Source organism: Drosophila santomea, chromosome 3L, assembly GCF_016746245.2.
Source record: "Drosophila santomea strain STO CAGO 1482 chromosome 3L, Prin_Dsan_1.1, whole genome shotgun sequence".
Taxonomy (NCBI): domain Eukaryota; kingdom Metazoa; phylum Arthropoda; class Insecta; order Diptera; family Drosophilidae; genus Drosophila; species Drosophila santomea.
In genome coordinates, this window is record NC_053018.2 from 3655717 (window position 1) to 3672369 (window position 16653).

Here is a 16653-nt window from a genome sequence, read left to right on the forward strand (position 1 = left end):
CAAGCTGCAGGTAATAGCTTCATGTTAACCGGAGTCGGTCATTCAAAGTTTTAGTGTTCAACGGACAACATGGCGCAGGCAGAGGACACAGTTCAACCGCTATTGCAGCAGTTCCAGCAACTATTCTTTATATCGAAGATAGCTGGAATTCTGCCGCAGGATCTCGAGAAGTTTCGCTCTAGGAATCTGCTAGAGAAATCCCGCAATGGCATGATTTACATGCTGTGTACGCTGATACTCTACGTTGTGCTCTACAATATTTTGATATACTCCTTTGGGGAGGAGGACCGCACCCTAAAGGCCTCGCAAAGTCAGTGAAGCATAACACTTGGAAGGTGTAGACATATTACCATATTTGTTTTCTTTCCAGGCACCTTGACCTTTGTGATTGGCTTGTTTCTAACCTATATCGGCCTCATTATGATGGCTTCAGACCAGTTGGCCGCGTTACGAAATCAGGGTAGAGTAGGAGGGCTTTACGAGCGCATTCGTCTAGTGGATGAGCGCCTTTACAAAGAGGGGTGTCTCATGGACAACAGTACAATTGGACGACGCATCCGGATTATGTTGATCATGACGGTCATCTTTGAATTGTCCATTTTGGTGGCCACCTACGTCAAGCTGGTGGACTATAGTCAATGGATGTCCGTGTTATGGATAGTGTCCGCCATTCCCACGTTCATCAACACGCTGGACAAGATTTGGTTCGCTGTTTCGTTATATGCGTTGAAAGAACGCTTTGAGGCCATCAACGCCAACCTGGAGGAGCTGGTGGACACGCACGAGAAGCATAAGCTGTGGCTCCGAGGCGATCAAGAGGTTCCACCTCCTCTAGACAGCTCCCAGCCGCCTCAGTATGACAGCAACCTGGAGTATCTGTACAAGGAACTAGGAGGCTTGGACATAGGTTCCATTGGCAAGAGTTCGGTGTCTGGTTCGGGAATAAACAAGGTAGCACCAGTGGCCCACTCAATGAACTCCTTTGGCAGCAGGAAGCCTCCACCGCCTCCCCTGGCCTCTAACATGGTCCATGAAAGCGAGCTGGGAAATGCCGCAAAGGTGGAGGAGAAGCTGAACAACCTGTGCCAGGTGCATGATGAGATCTGTGAGATCGGAAAGGCTTTGAACGAGCTGTGGAGCTATCCCATCCTATCCCTAATGGCCTATGGGTTCCTAATTTTCACTGCTCAACTCTATTTCCTCTACTGCGCTACACAGTACCAATCGATTCCATCGCTTTTTCGTTCCGCCAAGAATCCCTTCATCACGGTTATAGTTCTAAGTTATACGTCTGGCAAATGTGTGTACCTCATCTACTTGAGTTGGAAAACGTCGCAGGCCTCCAAGCGAACAGGAATCAGTCTGCACAAGTGCGGCGTAGTGGCAGATGATAATCTTCTCTACGAAATAGTTAACCACCTATCGCTTAAATTGCTCAACCACTCGGTGGACTTCTCCGCTTGTGGCTTTTTTACCCTGGACATGGAAACATTGTATGGCGTGAGTGGCGGGATCACTAGCTACCTGATCATCCTGATTCAGTTCAATTTGGCCGCCCAGCAGGCCAAAGAGGCCATCCAAACTTTCAACTCACTTAACGACACCGCCGGCTTAGTTGGTGCCGCCACCGATATGGATAATATTAGCTCCACGCTGCATGATTTCGTCAGCACCACCATGACACCGGTGGGCTAAAGCCTTGTTTTCGTAAATGTTTATCTCGATGTTTCGAGCACGTCCTAGCACTTTTATTTCTATCGTTGTCACCAAATAAACTCTCACGAAGCAGTTCTGCGTTTGTACTCTGCACGAGCGTCCTCTATTTCGTTAAGAAGATCTGCGTAGGTGGCATTAGCTCCGTCAAAGTCAAGGATAGCCACGCAAGAAATCTGTGCTCGCTTTTGAAGGGCGTAGGATAGCTCCCTTCTTAGCAGAGGAAAGCAATAAGGCACTTGTTGCTGCTGGCATTGGAATTTCAAACCTTCTATAGTCTCGTCTAGACCACCTTTTAAATCGGATTTTGTTATCTGCTGCTTCTCAAACAATTGGACTACTCACTTGCTCCGGGACTGATCTCGCAGTCTGTGGCCAGAAACAACAGTTTCACCTTGTTTATCCTTAACCTAGCCAGAGCCTCTCGAACACCCAAAACCAGGCGGGGATGTGCCCGCGCTTTAATCTCGTTTTTGGCAAAGGCGCGCTTCTGGAAGCGATCCAGGTCCTTTAGCAACTGAATGGTCAACTCCTTGAGGCGAGGGCGGGTGCAGTTGTCACAATAGCTGGGGGAGATCAAACATCATCTTTTAACGTTTAAAATAGGTACAAGTAATAGAACCAAACCTTCTAAATCGCCGTGAGTGAATGGAATGTACTGCTTTTGCTGGTAAATCGTCTTTGGGTGTAGCGGTCTCACTAAGGGATAAATTTTGTACTTGTTGTTCCACCGGAATATCTTTCTTTTCTGGGACTCCTTCAAGCTCTCCCTCTGTGACTTCTATTTCAGCCTTCTTGGAGGTGCGATATACCCGTATGGACCTTTTCAACCTGGTGATCTTCTTCTTGGGATCAAGGCGGGTTTTGCCCTTGCGTTTGTATACTATGTAGCTACTTCTTGTTATGGTTAAATGCGTCTTTTGAAGTTTATTTGCTTTAATTTGCCTTTGTGATTTAGGTTTCGGCTTGATAAAGTCCAGGAGAGAGGCTTGCTGCTCCGGTTTCCTATGCTGGCTTTTGTACTTGGAGCTCCGCGGAGTAATCTTGGTCGATGAATTCTGAACATCCTTCTTCTGGATTCTCTTGTTCGTGCTGTGAAACATTACCCCTAATTTTTTGGATATTTTTGTTGATTCTTAGAAATAGTGAAATAGTGTTGGTAGTGGCGGCAAATGGTGAACTCGCGTCTTCACCACACCTGTAAGCGAAGAAGCAGTGCTGTAAAAGAACTGCAGCTAGACAATAAAAGGGGAAACCCAGAATGAACGGCATCATTTGTTTGCAGAAGCTTCTTTTTGTAAGTTCAATATTTGGGTTCCGCGATAAAATGAGTTCCGCTAAGCATTTTCAAGAAATTCTTGAGAAACTCTCTATTCCTGATAATAAAAAGGCTATGTATACCGAGGACTCTGAAGAAATTCAAAACTACGTAATTGACGAACTTAAACGGGTTGACAATACCTTTCGGCAGGTGTTTAATGGACTCAGTCTAGGCGGTAAGCTGTTTAATTTATATACATATGAACGTACATATTAAGAAATAAAAATAAATAAGAACAATTTTAGTTACAATACCATGGCTTGTCGATTACCTTATGCTTACAATATTATCTTTAAACCAGCTAATTAAAAGTTCCAAGAAGTAATAAAAGCGTTAGTTGAGATAACCCAACGTTATAATTGATAACTACTGCTCGAGTTTTATATGAGTCAGAATTTTTACAGAAGTCTTGTAATTTCGTACTAAAAAGATATGTAAAAACATTTTTTTTTAGGAAGTTACTTGGATCGCGTCAAGCTTAACGTGCCCGATGAATTTGATCTGCACATGAAATTAAAATTCCCATTTCATATCCAACCGATACCGAGCGACAAGGGGTTTGTCTTTTTGGAGGGTAATTTCCAAGTAATCCATCCCCAACTCATCCATCGTATTCATCTTCAAAACTGGCTCCGCGAAGCATTCCACAAGGTATTTAGATCGGATAAGGAATTTGCTACTACCAGTGGACGAGTCTACAAACTGAGCTACACTCTTGAAGGGTATGGTTGTGCCCACACTGTTTTAGCCGACTGTGGTAGTCAATCGATATCTTTTGATTTGGTACCGGCATTCGAATTCACTGGAAGCCAATGGCCGTTTGCTGTTTGCCCGGTTCCTGCTGAGGTCCGCCAAAACTGGCCTTGGTTCGCCATTCCGCAACAGAAGAAGAAGTCGGCTAAACCGAAAAGCTCATTCATGGTTTGTGCACCACATTGGGAGCGCGAAATTATGAAGGGCACGGATAATTTGAAGAACGTTCTTCGGCTGATGAAAGGATTGCGGGACGCCCACGTCAATAACTTGCCTCACTTGTCCAGCTACATGTTGAAGACAGTCTTGCTTCATCGAATTGAAAGTGCTGACTGGGAAAGGGACTTAGGCACCCTTTTGGTTGAGATGTGGAGTCATTTGGTGGATCATCTACGAGCTCGGAGACTGGAGTTCTTTTTGGCAAGGGATCACAATGTGATCAATCGTATGAATCAAGGGGAAATCAAAAATTGTTTAAAATTCGCAGAGATTTTGCTACAAAATCTTCGTTATGCTCAGACAAGTGGCTCCTATCAATACTTGGCCAAACTATTCAAAATTCAAAATTAAATGGAATTTAATTTCATAACAATACCCTTTTCATTTGCTGATAAGAAAAAAGTGAACTTGCTAAAATTTTGTGCAATTCCAAGGGCATATAAATGTTTACATCCGATGTTGAATAAGCAAATATCTTGCTGAATAAGAAAACTTGAGTGCATGGAAAAAATGTTTGTTTAGATTGTGTTTAAAAATGAAGCTATGAAAGTAATGTAAGCAGATACAGCTATGTGAGTTAAATATCTTATGGAGAGACAACTGAAAATTAAACTTTGTTTAAAAATAAAGCTATGGAAAAATTGATTTATCATTTCTTTATATATAATTGGATACAACTATGATTGTTAAATACCTTATGAAGAGACAACTTTAGACTTACGAGCTACAGGAGAGCGGGTAGGCAGCTGTCTACCCTGGAATTATCAACGGTAACTACTAACTAGAGTTATATGTCAGAGGGATTTCGCTATAATCGAATGCTGCTTTCGATGGACATGTGTAGGTTGTTAAACTCCTTTAGGTGGGAAAGTATGTCGTCCCGCTCCCGTTCATAGATCTCCCAGAATTTGAGGTATTGGCTAACGTGCTGGAGTACCAGGTTACGGGCAAAGTCAAGACAGCTCCTGACGTTTCGCATCCGCCGCCTGCAGCTGGTCAGCACCGAACGCACCTGCTGCTCCGGCTCCAACTGGGCGATCACAAAGGCAAAAACGCTTTGCACATCAATCCGCACATCGGTCGGGAACACCACGGATTCTGCGGTCTTTGCCTGGGGGAAGACAATTAGAGACGGCGTAATTGGCATGGCTAGCTCCCAAGGCAGATCATTCGACTGGCTATCGAAGCGTACGAAGTGCACCTCGGGGCTGCTGAGTAGCGCCGAAACCTGCAGAAATGCTTGGGACAGAACGGCGGACAAAGCGCAGTCAGGACGGTGCATCAATACCACATTGGTGGCATTTGGTCGCTGAAGCGCCTGCAACAGCATTTGCCTGTTGTACTTTCTACTGAACCCAGAATCGATCATGGCAGGAGCATTCTTGTGAGTCCTTGGCAAAGTTCTGGCGTAAAACTGCCGTATAAAATCCTTGAGAGCTACGTATGAGAATGTGTGTTGTTGTGGCATAACATACAGCGACTCTTCCGCCGCATCCAAGATGAAAACCTGCACCTGCTGATGGTGCTGCTGAATGCCAAGCTGATGTAGATAGTCTCTATATTTCACAGAATCGAAGATAACCACGCCCAGCGAACGATTGTGGGCTGCGTGCTCAGTCGAGTGCTGCCAAATGAGCTGTCCATATTTGGTTACCATCTTGGCAATGCCGATTTTTATGGCCGGCGTTCCATGCTGTGAGTGTGCCAGGCAAAGGTTTCTGGAGTGAAGCCGCAGCAAGTGGGGGACGTTTTGATACCTCGGATGATTCTGGTGTGAGTACTGCCTCCAGAGGTGGTTAAGGTACCTGTTAATCCTATAATAATTTTTCAGTACGGCTTTGTTTTTACTCCAGACTGGATAACAGGTCCGGGGTTGTTCAATATCACTATCCCGATACAGCTCCATGGGAACTTGCATTAGGGAGGAGGGAGCGTCTTCAGATTGCTCCTGCATTTGTTTCCAATAATCCTCGCATTCCTCCGACTGCTTTTTTTGAGCGTTAGCCATCTCGTCACCCATGACACTAGCATGGTGATTTTGGTTCATTCGTACGCCCATAGCCAACACGGGGACATGTCGCGCCTTCATGGCAATGGTCATAGGAGTACCATAGCCATTGGAAAACAGCGACATATTTTTTAGGGTGCTCCGTACCCAGCGCAAAATGTCCATGGTCTTCCACACTCCGGAAGTACCATTAAACGTATGAACTCCATTTCGGCTGTCGATAACTACAAACTGGGGCAGCGTGGCCTCCGAAGACTTCAACATCTTTCTGGCACTATTGCCAAAGTTCACGGTAAACCGGATATTCCTTTCCGGATCCAGTTCCAGCCAGCGCAAACCGGCAGCCAAGTATAGATTGTAAGCCTTGTCGTCAGGCGAGTCGAGCAGTCCCAAAACGACCGCATCCGAGTGCTTCCGAATGGCGGCGAGATCCTGACTACTGTGTGCCCGGTCCAGTGGCTGAAGGAGGTTATTCATGAACCGGGCAAGCTCTTCAAAGCTCCACGCGCCCTGGTACTGGAGCAACTGCTTTTGGCCAAAGCGCACGATCAGTGTGGGCCATTTGTCTGGATAACCTCCAGCGCCGGCGACTCCGGGTGCCGGCATCAATGTACGGCTGCAATTGCACTGCAAATGCCAGCAATCGATGGCTCCGAAGAAAGCGTACTCCTGGTAGTAGTGGGCCATTCCATTGTAGACCAGTCGTGCCTGCCGTGCTTCGCTGGCCCAGGACACGTAGTAAAAAAGCAACGAGATCTCGGACTCTGACGCTTCCGTCCGGATCTGGGGCACAGTGCGTCCGGGACACTCGACAATGGTCGATAGGTCGGATGTGCCGGACTTTGTGGCGTCCAATTGGGCGATAGGGAGAGCCAAGAGCACCAGGAAAATTATTTTCATTGCAACCGGTGGGAAGCTAATTAAATCGCAAAAACAACACAACAACAACCGCCATGAACATATGATTGTGGAGAGGATGGTCACACTGTAACGTCGGAGGTGCTGTTAATATAATTATCAGTTTATAAAAAATGAATAAATACAGAAATGACATTTCTTAATTACAAATTGAAAAGTTATTCCATAATTAGTTTAAGTAGAAAGAACATTTTTATTTTTTTTGGTAACTTGTTTGGGAGTTGAAAAACGAAACGTTGTTAAGCACTAATGGTATACGGTCTCATTAAGCTTTCCTTTCTTCCCCACACTACACATAGTTATCGATAGCAGCACTATCGATTCCAAGTGATATTAATTAATCACTTTTGCTGTTTACTTTCTTAATTAAAACTGTGTTAATTAAATTAACAACAACGGCTGCTCTAAGCCCACTGCGACGCCTAAACGAAGTCGCGTTTGACGCTGAGACGAAAAAAAGGAAACCACCTACAGGAAAGCCACCAGAAAATTGCACGCCAATCCCTTCAAAAAATCCCATTTGGCGAAAACAAAAACAGTAATTAGAGTGTGAGAGTGTGGAGTGAATAGCTGAATAGTTAAATCAGTGAATAATTTACCGTACGGCCTTCGCCTTCCCCTGAGGAAACAACAACAAAGCCCAGCGTTCACTTACACCCACACACACACGGGCATACCACGCATACACACGCAGGCCAGCCGATAACCTGTGTGTGAGGCAATCGCCGTCATCGTTTGAAATCAAATCTCTAATCGGTCGGTGGAAACAAGAACAACAACATCAGCTGCAGCATAATCAACAATTGAATACATACATATATAACTAAATATAAGGTTCAAATATGGGACTGTTATTATCGCGGCTTTGGCGGATGTTTGGCAACGAGGAGCACAAGCTGGTTATGGTGGGTTTGGACAACGCAGGCAAAACGACCATCCTGTACCAATTCCTGATGAACGAAGTGGTCCACACAAGTCCCACGATCGGTTCCAATGTAGAGGAGGTCGTCTGGCGGAATATACACTTTCTTGTCTGGGATCTTGGTGGTCAGCAAAGTCTCCGTGCCGCTTGGAGCACCTACTACACGAACACAGAGCTGGTGATCATGGTCATCGACTCCACGGATCGGGAACGGTTAGCTGTGACGCGGGAAGAGCTCTACCGGATGCTGCAGCATGAGGATCTGAGCAAGGCGAGTCTGCTGGTCTATGCCAATAAACAAGACCTCAAGGGCTCCATGTCGGCAGCGGAAATCTCAAGACAACTGGACCTCACCTCCATCAAGAAGCACCAATGGCACATTCAGGCCTGCTGTGCGCTCACCGGCGAAGGACTCTATCAAGGATTAGAGTGGATCGTTCAGCGCATCAAGAACAAATGACCCGCCACACATGCTACGTACTAGCTAATTAATCATTAACGACTAGCTGTCTAGAAAAAGTAAACCAATTTTGATATAAACAATTTTTAAGCGTTTCCAAATTGTTTGAAAAGTTGTTGCCAAGCCAATTTTATTTAGTGTAAAATACGTCCGAACAGGAGTCCCTTGATGATTTAAATCTACGTGTATATGGATAATGTCTAGGAGCTAAGCCAATTAACTACGATACTTCCAATAAAATTACAAAATAAACGAGTTTATTTCGACACTGTCGCGTATCAAATTGAATACAAATTACAAATAGAGAAGTGGACGTATTTGCCTCTCTGAGCATTGCCTTGTAATTGACATTGTTGGCTCGATTCGCTGATGTGTGAGATGGTTTGTACTCTATCGTCTAAAATAAATACATGGTTGTGTAAAAGTTAGTGTCTAGGATTAGGTTAAAAAATTAGCATACTAAAATATAGCCACAAGAACAATTTGATCACAAAAGTAAAAGCAAAATAAAGAGCAGGGTTAGTGGGTGTGAGGTCTAGGTGAGATTGCAGGAGCTGCTGCAACTCTTTAAAGGCTTTCCCTGGCCCAGGGTAATGGTGTTTTCCGGCACCTCCTCCACATTGTTGGCATCGTGTTGGCGCTGTAATGGGGAACATTATTAGCTTAGGTATCATTAAGATATGGACTCCCACTTTAAGTTCGTTGGCCAGGCAGCGGAAGGCGTCCTCCACGTTCATGTTCTCCTTGGCGGAGGTCTCCATCACAAACAGGATCTCAGGTATATATTGACACATCTGACGCGCCTCTTCGAAGTCCACCTCGCGCTGCTCCTCCAAATCGCACTTGTTGCCCACCAGAATTATCAAAACATTGGAAGCGGTGTACCTGCGCACCTCTTCGATCCATTTTTGCAGGTTGGAAAAGGAAGACCGCTTGGTGATGTCGTAAACTGTCAGGAGAAACACATGGTATTCAAGCAAGGTAAACAAACACCCCGCTGATAAGGCGCTTCGCTATTCAAATCAGTGCCAGGCAATCACTTTAAAGCGTTCTGTGGTTATCAGTAGTACTTATTTGGCATGACAAATGGCTGGGCGTACGCCTATGGCCGAAACAAAAGATTCCGATACTGGACTCACCAATTAAGACCCCGTTGGCCGAGCGATAATAGCTCTGCGTAATGGTGCGAAACCTCTCCTGACCAGCAGTGTCCCAGATTTGTAGCTGAAAAAGAAGGATAGGATATGAGTCATATTGGTGATGGTATCTTGGGTAATCCATTATGCACCTTGATTTGCTTGCCCTCCACGGCGATGGTCTTCATCGAAAAGTCCACTCCAATGGTGTTCCCATGTCGTTCTATGTAGTTCCCTGTTTTAAACCTGTCCACTATGCAGGTCTTCCCCGTCCCGCAGTCACCAATGAGGACAATCTTGAACAGGAAGTCGAAGTGCTCCTCGTTTGGCAGTGCCATCAGCGTCTGGGGATTGCGGGCGGTCATCTTGGGCCGCCGTTCCTGGCCGTTAACTGGTCTCTTTTGCCTGCGGCCCTGCTTTTCCAATGACAACAAAGTGAAGCAAAACCAATTTAATTGATACGCAATATCAGCTGATGGCAATCGATAGTTGACTTATCGATATGGGGGTCAAATAGTAATACTTACAGATTTTAATTTGAATATATTTTGGTCTAATTTTAGTTTATACTATAGGTTTTCTATTTAATTTGTTAGATATCCTACAAAGCTTATATATCGATATTATCATATTCCATGTGGTATCAACCGTTACGTTTACCCATCACCAATTTAAATCGAAAGCTTAAGTTCAAATGATTTTTACTTCAAATTTGATTAAATAGTAATATTTATTTTATTTTCACTACATATGAAAAGCCAAAAGTTTATTTGTTCAATTAATATTTATTTACTATAATTAATTTTTATTTGTAATCAAATAGTAGCCAAGAATTGTGTATAAGCAATTTTATTTGATTGGATTTTCTCTTTTCAAATTTGGCCAAAACGAATTTACACGATTTTCCGAATCGCAAATACCAACTCTCACTGTTGGCTAAGAAATGGAAATCTATTGGGGTGGTTTTAGCATTACGCAATAAAGCACTAAAATGTTGACAATTCATTTAATTGACTTACAAATGGAAAGCCCTCTTGCGTGTAAATCCATGTGAATCGAGGTACTTGCACCGATTAAAGCGGCGATCACGTAGGTCAGGCTTTCTGATAACGACTGGGACTCCAATAAATTTTCACCACGTACTTTGATGATGGCGCCATTTGACGCTAAAGAGCTGGCTTTATGGGCTTGTAAATATTTACGATGTGTTTCGAAGAAATTCCTCCGGTTTTCCCAATGGAAATCTTCACAAAATGCAGACCTTGACCCACATATCTACTTCTATCGCTAGGCAGCGAAACGAGACTCACTTTCAAACCGCAGCGGAAGCGGCCGGGAAACATGTTCTATGTATCTCACCCAATGCAAATAAGCTGACCAACTGCTTCGATTGCCAAACGAATTGGAAACCGCATGCCAGATGCGCCTGCGCACACGCACTGTCGCATCCATTTCGCGTGGAAAGTTTAACTGCCGATCTGGGGGCCAAAGTCTGGCAGAGAACTTGTCCCACGATTAGTCCGAAGCTGATGAACATCGTCCACTCAGGCAAAAACAGGGTCTTTAGCTATGACTGTCATCAGTTGCATTTCTAATGGTTATACTGCTTTTTATGTGTCGGAAAACATGGAGAATATATCTTAAACTGATTAATAATATGTACCCTGTTCTCTTTGTTTAATCATTAAATTTAAAGAATTTAAAAAATCAAAAGGGTAAATTTATGCTTACACCCATATACATTTCTACGGAACAAAGTGATAATATTCCTAAGTACAATTTAGGATTGTGTAGTTATGTATTTTTCACACTTTTTCTTGTTACTTTTTGAAGAGAAATTAATTGACTGCTCCCTGGAGCTGCAACCACAACCTAGTTTTGAGCCAGGAAAGCCCTCACGATGGCGATGAGTCACAGGAATGCTGGAAAATACCCGCGGCTAGACCTGCTCCCATCTCCCTAGCGAAAAGTTCCACTGCCCCGCAGGCTGAGATCTTCAGCGCAGGCAAAAGGAAATCAAACAGCGAATTGGCAACTTCACACAGAGCTTCTCGCTCCTCAGAAACACGAAGACCAGATCAAAACGAATTTTTTTTGCTGGCCTGGCTGACTGGTTTGCCATTTTGGCTGGCGGGTAGCTTCTGCCCGACTACTTCCCCCTGTGTGCAGCCCGAAAAGACTCGGAATTCTCGGCCTCACTTTTGCATTGTAGTTTGGCCCGTTCGTCGTTGCTTTTTATCGCTCGCCTCGACCGCTGGCCGCTTTAGTTGAATTTCAAACGTTTCCGCGCGCGGTTGTCGGATCGTGTCCCCAAAAAAATAATCGAAAACCAAAGTCGTAAACCTTATTGAAGCCATTCCTTCCACCAAAAGGATTGCCAAGCGCAGTTTGAAAAGTGAAAAACGTGCTGAGATGGTTGCATAGTAGAATAACATACGCTTGATCTCTAGCACTTGAACTTTGTGGAAAGAGGAAGGAGGATTTTCCAACGGAAATTAGGACACTGGCAGCGCCGACCAGTTTGGTAGATTTTTCCCAGCAACTAAAGATTATGTAAGCTTCACCCTCCTTCCGCGAAATGTGACAAAAGAAAAAAAATAAGAAAAGGCAAAGGAAAACAAAAACCCAATTACCTAATTGCCATGCATCCGGCGTTATCGCTTGTCAACTTTCTACCCCCGCTTATTTTGATTGATTTCTTCACTTATGCGAGGCACGAACATCCACATTCAAATCCAATTTGAATCGAAATCCGGTGGACACTTGCACTTTCCTCCGTCGAAATTGCCTTTCGCAATAATTGTTTTTGTTTTGTTTGCCGCATTTCTGATTAATTATTCAGCACCATTTCTCACAGTGCGGGTGCAACGTGCCCGTTAAAACAAAAGACTTGAGCAACGAACTTTTCGGCGACTGTCGCTTTGACTGCGATCGGCTATGAAATAATCAAAATTATTATTCGATCCGAAGTGCCAGCGCTCACCTGCTGACCCAGTTTTCGGTTTCACTGCAAAAATTAAGTAAATTTCTTTATGTCGCCGTTAAAGCAAAACTCTCTGGATTCTGACAGACGGACATGGATACGTCCATACTTAGCAGGCGCCAATTAAAGCTCAGCTGCACTAATTCGCCATAAGTTGCCGAGGCTTTTCTCTGTCTCAGCCACTATCTCTTTCTATTTCTCTGCCTCCTTCTCGACTCCATTTTCTGTCTCAAATCACTTCTCTCGCATTCCCACCTGACATTTGTTGCGTGTTTGTTGTTTGTTAGTGTCTGCCTGGTTGTTTTTTTACCAAAGGGTAACTCCCCTGGCTCATCAAGTTTGAGCTACCGAAAGCTGTACAACTAATGCTCAAAATATGTAAACGCATATTTAGCGTTTAATGTACTGACACTATAGGTTACATCACTAGACTTTGGGTGGACCTGGTGAACTCTTTTTAAAACTGATGATTAATGTAGGTCGCGATGCCAGGCCTAGCATCATAAAACATAACGAATGTGCAAACTGTTTAAAGATTTTCTAATTGTTTGATTTTGTTTGATTGCTAGTAAAAATTTTCCGTATTGAAGATAGTCTACATTCATTATTTTTCTTTTTTTTGTCAGACTGAATAAAAAACTCTGTAATTATAAATGAGATCTAAAATTTTCACCAAATTCGGACAAGAGTAGTAATTTTTCTTTTATTCGGCTGAAAGGCATTTAAGCTTCGACTCAGTTTTCTGAATGGACATCGAAATGATCCCTGGCCAACATGTGTTTGGCCACCATTCATGGCCATAAGCGAGAGTCGCCGCCTAGGCGTCGCTGTCAACTGCTGTGGATTGGATTGGTTTGTCCAGGACTGGAGCAGAGTGAAGGGGGGCATACTGGCCGGGCAAGTTGTGGCGCTTCCTCAACGCACTTGCCCAGTCGGAGGCACATGCTCCGCCTCGTTCGCCTCCCTGTCCAGCCTAGATGGTGACCCCATTTCGATTTCACTTCTATCACTCTACTGCAATTAATCTCATCTGCATTTCGGCCTTATGTGCTGGCCACGCCTACCGGCTGTTCGGCCGTCTGCCCCAAGTGGCAACTTGAGACCGAGTTTGTTTAGGCCTAATTTCCTTGCAGCGCTGTCACTGCAGTCACTCTGTCCAGCGTTTTGCTAATTGATTTACTTGAAGGTAAAAGTTATTGGCTAGGTACGTTACAATATTCGGTTTGCTAAACTGTGTTAAAAAAAAGGTAATTAGGGAAACGTCAGCTATTCTTGGGAAGAACTGTAATTACTTTTTATAAAAAATTGTTTATTTAGAAACTTAAATTGGCATTAGGCACAATCTTTCTTATAATTTATGTGGATAAAACAAACAAAGTTTAGGTAATGAAATAAAGTTAAAAATCGTTGCATAGGCTAGACTATTAAACAGCTCCTTATTTCATACCTATTCCATTAAAACATAGTCCCAAATACCAGAATCTTGCACCAGAAAGATCTTGCACCACTGGAAACGCCCACCGGCCTGCTTGATATCTTGTTTATAACGTGTGTAACGCTGTCAAATTGGGAGAAACTCTGTCAAACCTTTTGGCAAATTAAGACCATGACTTTAGAGAATGTGTGGAGCAGGCTGGAATGCCTTGGTCTAGATAGCTGTTGGAGCCTGCACCTCCCAGTTGGCCATCAAATTGCAGCCTTTGGGAAAGTGCTGGCGCATCTGGCTGGAGCTCAAATAATCGCCCGGATCGCTAACGGATAGCAAACACTCCATCTATCTATGGATATCTCAAACCGAACCGGCTGTGGCAAGTTCTCCGCTTAGTTGCATCATTGGTGGTGCGGTAAAAGTGCGTCTTGCTCCATTTAGATTCTATTCGGGGTGAAATCGTCTTCTGGAGTCAACAGGTTTCGTTTAGACTTATAAATCAATTTGTTAACATGCTTTCACTGAATACACACGCGTATTGCCAATTCTTCTTGCCACTGCGATTGATGCCGATTTGTGTGGCTATTGCTGCAAGTCGTAATCAGAATTCCAGCTGCCAAGGCTAACGGTTTGAGTCAGTGCACCTGGAACAATGGCAAGAAGGCTAAGAAGTGTGGAAAAGCTTTCCCAAAAAATCGACATAAGCTAAAACATTGAGCGCCAAGCAAAGAAACCAGTTGAAAAGATGAAAATCGAGGGGGATGCTTTGCGGGGAAATCTAGTTGAGAATGCAGAATGGGGCAAGCGATCCAGTAGGCGAGGCCAAGTGTGCGCCACAATTGCTGTTATACAACTGTTGTATAATGATGGCCATTAGGCCAGTCTTTTGCCGACTCAATTGCTAGGCAGTCGAAATTGGAATGGAAGTCCGTGTCTAGTCGAGTTCGTTGCCTAAGTCTTTTGTTTGAGGAGAAAACTGCAGGAGCAATCAAATTAGTTTCGAAACTTACCCACACTGCTTACTTACTCCTAGTGATAATAAAGCAATAGAGGAACTCCATTATAATAATGATCAATCAATCTATTCCCCTCTAATCACTATTATCAGCATCTAATCGTTATTATGACAGCATCCAAATGCTTGTTTAGCAACGAGCTTGAAAGTCGGTTTAATACCAGAATGTCTTAGAAACTAAGGTGTTATGTGTAAGCTATGTTGATCTTATCTCCAAAAGCCCCTAAGTAATGAGTTGTGTTTACTTATTAGACCATCAGATGTCTGTTTCTCCAGTTTTTCAATAAAAATTTTGCATTACCATCCCAGCAGTTATCACTCAACGTGACCATGGAAAACGTGTTAAAGCGACGCAATCATTTGCTCCTCCTACTGCTCCTGCCACTTGTCAGCTTATGTCCAAATGCATTGGCACTCAATCGACAGGCGGATGCTGGCCAGGATTTGGATATGGCAGCGCAGCTGGCGGATGCGGAGGCCGAAGCCAGGCCGGATTACTATGGCGATTCCCCGGATACGCCGCACATACGCAAGAAGCGACTCATCTGGATTACGGATGATGGCAGATTGGCCCTGCCGCCGGGCACTTCGCTGACATTCGTGCCAACCATTGCCATGCCTCTGGTTCGTCATCCGCCCGAGGGATTCTTTTCCAACCTGACCATCAGTTTTCCCGTCACCAGTGAGTAGACAGCTCTCAATGCCAATGATTAATCAATTAAATTGGATTTTTGTTGCCTCAATCCACAGTTGACTTCGACAAACTGGGCCTGACAGACAACCAAAATCCTTTGGGGGATCTGCCGCCGTTGTTCGCCCGTTCCTTTGGTCACGAGGCCGGTCATATGGTTGGTGAATATGTGGCCAGGTATCTGCATGTCCAGCGCAGGAAGAGGGATCTCAGCGAGCAGCAGAGCAGAAGCAACGAGGATCATCCCTTCAAGATACACGAAGAGGGTCCAAAGTATCCAGAACTGCCTGCCGGACTGCAGCACATTTTCCATGGCGGAGAGAGAGTTCTGCTTTATGGCGTAGTGGAGGACTTCCTTTCCACCTTTGGCATGGATGGCAAGGCCTGTTTGCTGAGAACCATTTGCGAGATGCACTCCCGCAGTTTGGAGAAGTTCGGTGTCTTTGGAGAAATGACTAAGCTATTTTTAACGTGAGTAGTTTCCTTCTATCAATCGTGATTTTTTATTATACAAACCTTTCTTATAGGGTAACCAAATCTCCCTTTTCCGACCTGGTACCCGACTATGTTCAAGCCCAGCAGGTGGGCGAGGGGAAGCAGGCTCCGGGAGAATGTTTTCCCTACTTCAAGGACTGCCCGAAGAGTATATTTAAGGCCTTGTCCAGTAAATATAGCAAACCAGCTCCTGCGAGCAAGACGAAAAAGACCAAACCGACAGACAGACCGGTGGGCGAATATCATGAGGAGCAGGTGATCCAGCTGCCCACCACTAGAGATCAGGACAACAATGTGTATATGTAGAACAATTACCAATTCCCATGCGAACGCCCATTGTTGACCTCGTCTAGATTTAAGGATTACGATTGAATTGAGCGCGTCCTCAAAGTCACTTGCTTGTAATTAACGTGTACTAATTAATTTATAATTATTTATTTTATATACGCAATGTATTTATTGTTAGTCGTAGGCGTTGTTAATTGCTTGGATTTGTATCCATGTTTTCGTAGTGCTCTGTAAATAATTGCAATTGTGGCATAATCCCTTCCAACCAACAAATGAAACCGTGTCAAATGAATAGAGAATAA

General features: G+C 44.2%; 7 protein-coding genes across 8 annotated transcripts; 4 read left to right on the forward strand and 3 right to left on the reverse strand.

Annotated features, from left to right (window-relative positions):
- The first annotated feature begins 52 nt into the window (after positions 1–52).
- On the forward strand, positions 53–1695 carry LOC120447931 (gustatory receptor for bitter taste 66a). Its single transcript, XM_039629596.2, has 2 exons — positions 53–310; positions 371–1695. Exons 1-2 carry the CDS (start codon positions 70–72, stop codon positions 1693–1695), a joined length of 1566 nt encoding a protein of 521 aa, XP_039485530.1. The 5' UTR covers positions 53–69.
- Positions 1696–1708: 13 nt separating this feature from the next.
- LOC120447933 (selenocysteine insertion sequence-binding protein 2) lies at positions 1709–2888 on the reverse strand. The gene is made up of 3 exons (XM_039629598.1): positions 2341–2888; positions 2059–2279; positions 1709–2005 (listed from the first exon to the last, which is right to left on the reverse strand). The coding sequence occupies exons 1-3, from the start codon at positions 2814–2816 to the stop codon at positions 1779–1781; spliced, it is 924 nt and encodes a 307-aa protein (XP_039485532.1). The 5' UTR covers positions 2817–2888; the 3' UTR covers positions 1709–1778.
- A 55-nt stretch (positions 2889–2943) lies between these two features.
- LOC120447932 lies at positions 2944–4612 on the forward strand. Its single transcript, XM_039629597.2, has 2 exons — positions 2944–3209; positions 3489–4612. The coding sequence occupies exons 1-2, from the start codon at positions 2975–2977 to the stop codon at positions 4355–4357; spliced, it is 1104 nt and encodes a 367-aa protein (XP_039485531.1). The 5' UTR covers positions 2944–2974; the 3' UTR covers positions 4358–4612.
- Positions 4613–4647: 35 nt separating this feature from the next.
- On the reverse strand, positions 4648–6979 carry LOC120447930. Its single transcript, XM_039629595.2, has one exon. The coding sequence runs from the start codon at positions 6912–6914 to the stop codon at positions 4815–4817; it is 2100 nt and encodes a 699-aa protein (XP_039485529.1). The 5' UTR covers positions 6915–6979; the 3' UTR covers positions 4648–4814.
- A 242-nt stretch (positions 6980–7221) lies between these two features.
- LOC120449131 (ADP-ribosylation factor-like protein 5A) lies at positions 7222–8580 on the forward strand. Its single transcript, XM_039631444.2, has one exon. It carries the CDS (start codon positions 7775–7777, stop codon positions 8312–8314), a length of 540 nt encoding a protein of 179 aa, XP_039487378.1. The 5' UTR covers positions 7222–7774; the 3' UTR covers positions 8315–8580.
- Positions 8555–9907, reverse strand: LOC120449130 (ras-related protein Rab-43). The gene is made up of 4 exons (XM_039631443.2): positions 9603–9907; positions 9454–9538; positions 9007–9263; positions 8555–8954 (listed from the first exon to the last, which is right to left on the reverse strand). Exons 1-4 carry the CDS (start codon positions 9813–9815, stop codon positions 8850–8852), a joined length of 660 nt encoding a protein of 219 aa, XP_039487377.1. The 5' UTR covers positions 9816–9907; the 3' UTR covers positions 8555–8849.
- A 1923-nt stretch (positions 9908–11830) lies between these two features.
- Positions 11831–16569, forward strand: LOC120449128. 2 transcript variants are annotated; one of them, XM_039631442.1, is made up of 4 exons: positions 11831–12003; positions 15187–15559; positions 15628–16039; positions 16096–16569. In XM_039631442.1, exons 2-4 carry the CDS (start codon positions 15208–15210, stop codon positions 16367–16369), a joined length of 1038 nt encoding a protein of 345 aa, XP_039487376.1. In that variant the 5' UTR covers positions 11831–12003; positions 15187–15207; the 3' UTR covers positions 16370–16569. The 2 variants fall into 2 exon arrangements, with proteins under 2 accessions (XP_039487376.1, XP_039487375.1); XM_039631441.1 differs by having other exon boundaries at positions 15190–15559.
- Positions 16570–16653: the final 84 nt, after the last annotated feature.

What these genes read in the sequence shown, in the direction of transcription:
- LOC120449128 (XM_039631442.1), top strand. Translation starts at nt 15,208, where the DNA reads ATGGAAAACGTGTTAAAGCGACGCAATCATTTGCTCCTCCTACTGCTC. An exon ending in CATCAGTTTTCCCGTCACCA is followed by an intron (nt 15,560 to 15,627) that starts GTGAGTAGACAG and finishes CTCAATCCACAG; the next exon opens with TTGACTTCGACAAACTGGGC. An exon ending in ATGACTAAGCTATTTTTAAC is followed by an intron (nt 16,040 to 16,095) that starts GTGAGTAGTTTC and finishes CCTTTCTTATAG; the next exon opens with GGTAACCAAATCTCCCTTTT.
- LOC120447930 (XM_039629595.2), bottom strand. Translation starts at nt 6,914, where the DNA reads ATGAAAATAATTTTCCTGGTGCTCTTGGCTCTCCCTATCGCCCAATTG.
- LOC120447931 (XM_039629596.2), top strand. Translation starts at nt 70, where the DNA reads ATGGCGCAGGCAGAGGACACAGTTCAACCGCTATTGCAGCAGTTCCAG. An exon ending in CACCCTAAAGGCCTCGCAAA is followed by an intron (nt 311 to 370) that starts GTCAGTGAAGCA and finishes TTTTCTTTCCAG; the next exon opens with GCACCTTGACCTTTGTGATT.
- LOC120447933 (XM_039629598.1), bottom strand. Translation starts at nt 2,816, where the DNA reads ATGTTTCACAGCACGAACAAGAGAATCCAGAAGAAGGATGTTCAGAAT. An exon ending in CACTCACGGCGATTTAGAAG is followed by an intron (nt 2,280 to 2,340) that starts GTTTGGTTCTAT and finishes GATCTCCCCCAG; the next exon opens with CTATTGTGACAACTGCACCC. An exon ending in CGAGATCAGTCCCGGAGCAA is followed by an intron (nt 2,006 to 2,058) that starts GTGAGTAGTCCA and finishes CCGATTTAAAAG; the next exon opens with GTGGTCTAGACGAGACTATA.
- LOC120449131 (XM_039631444.2), top strand. Translation starts at nt 7,775, where the DNA reads ATGGGACTGTTATTATCGCGGCTTTGGCGGATGTTTGGCAACGAGGAG.
- LOC120449130 (XM_039631443.2), bottom strand. Translation starts at nt 9,815, where the DNA reads ATGACCGCCCGCAATCCCCAGACGCTGATGGCACTGCCAAACGAGGAG. An exon ending in GGCCAACGGGGTCTTAATTG is followed by an intron (nt 9,264 to 9,453) that starts GTGAGTCCAGTA and finishes TTCTCCTGACAG; the next exon opens with TTTACGACATCACCAAGCGG. An exon ending in GCCTGGCCAACGAACTTAAA is followed by an intron (nt 8,955 to 9,006) that starts GTGGGAGTCCAT and finishes TCCCCATTACAG; the next exon opens with CGCCAACACGATGCCAACAA.
- LOC120447932 (XM_039629597.2), top strand. Translation starts at nt 2,975, where the DNA reads ATGAACGGCATCATTTGTTTGCAGAAGCTTCTTTTTGTAAGTTCAATA. An exon ending in TAATGGACTCAGTCTAGGCG is followed by an intron (nt 3,210 to 3,488) that starts GTAAGCTGTTTA and finishes ATTTTTTTTTAG; the next exon opens with GAAGTTACTTGGATCGCGTC.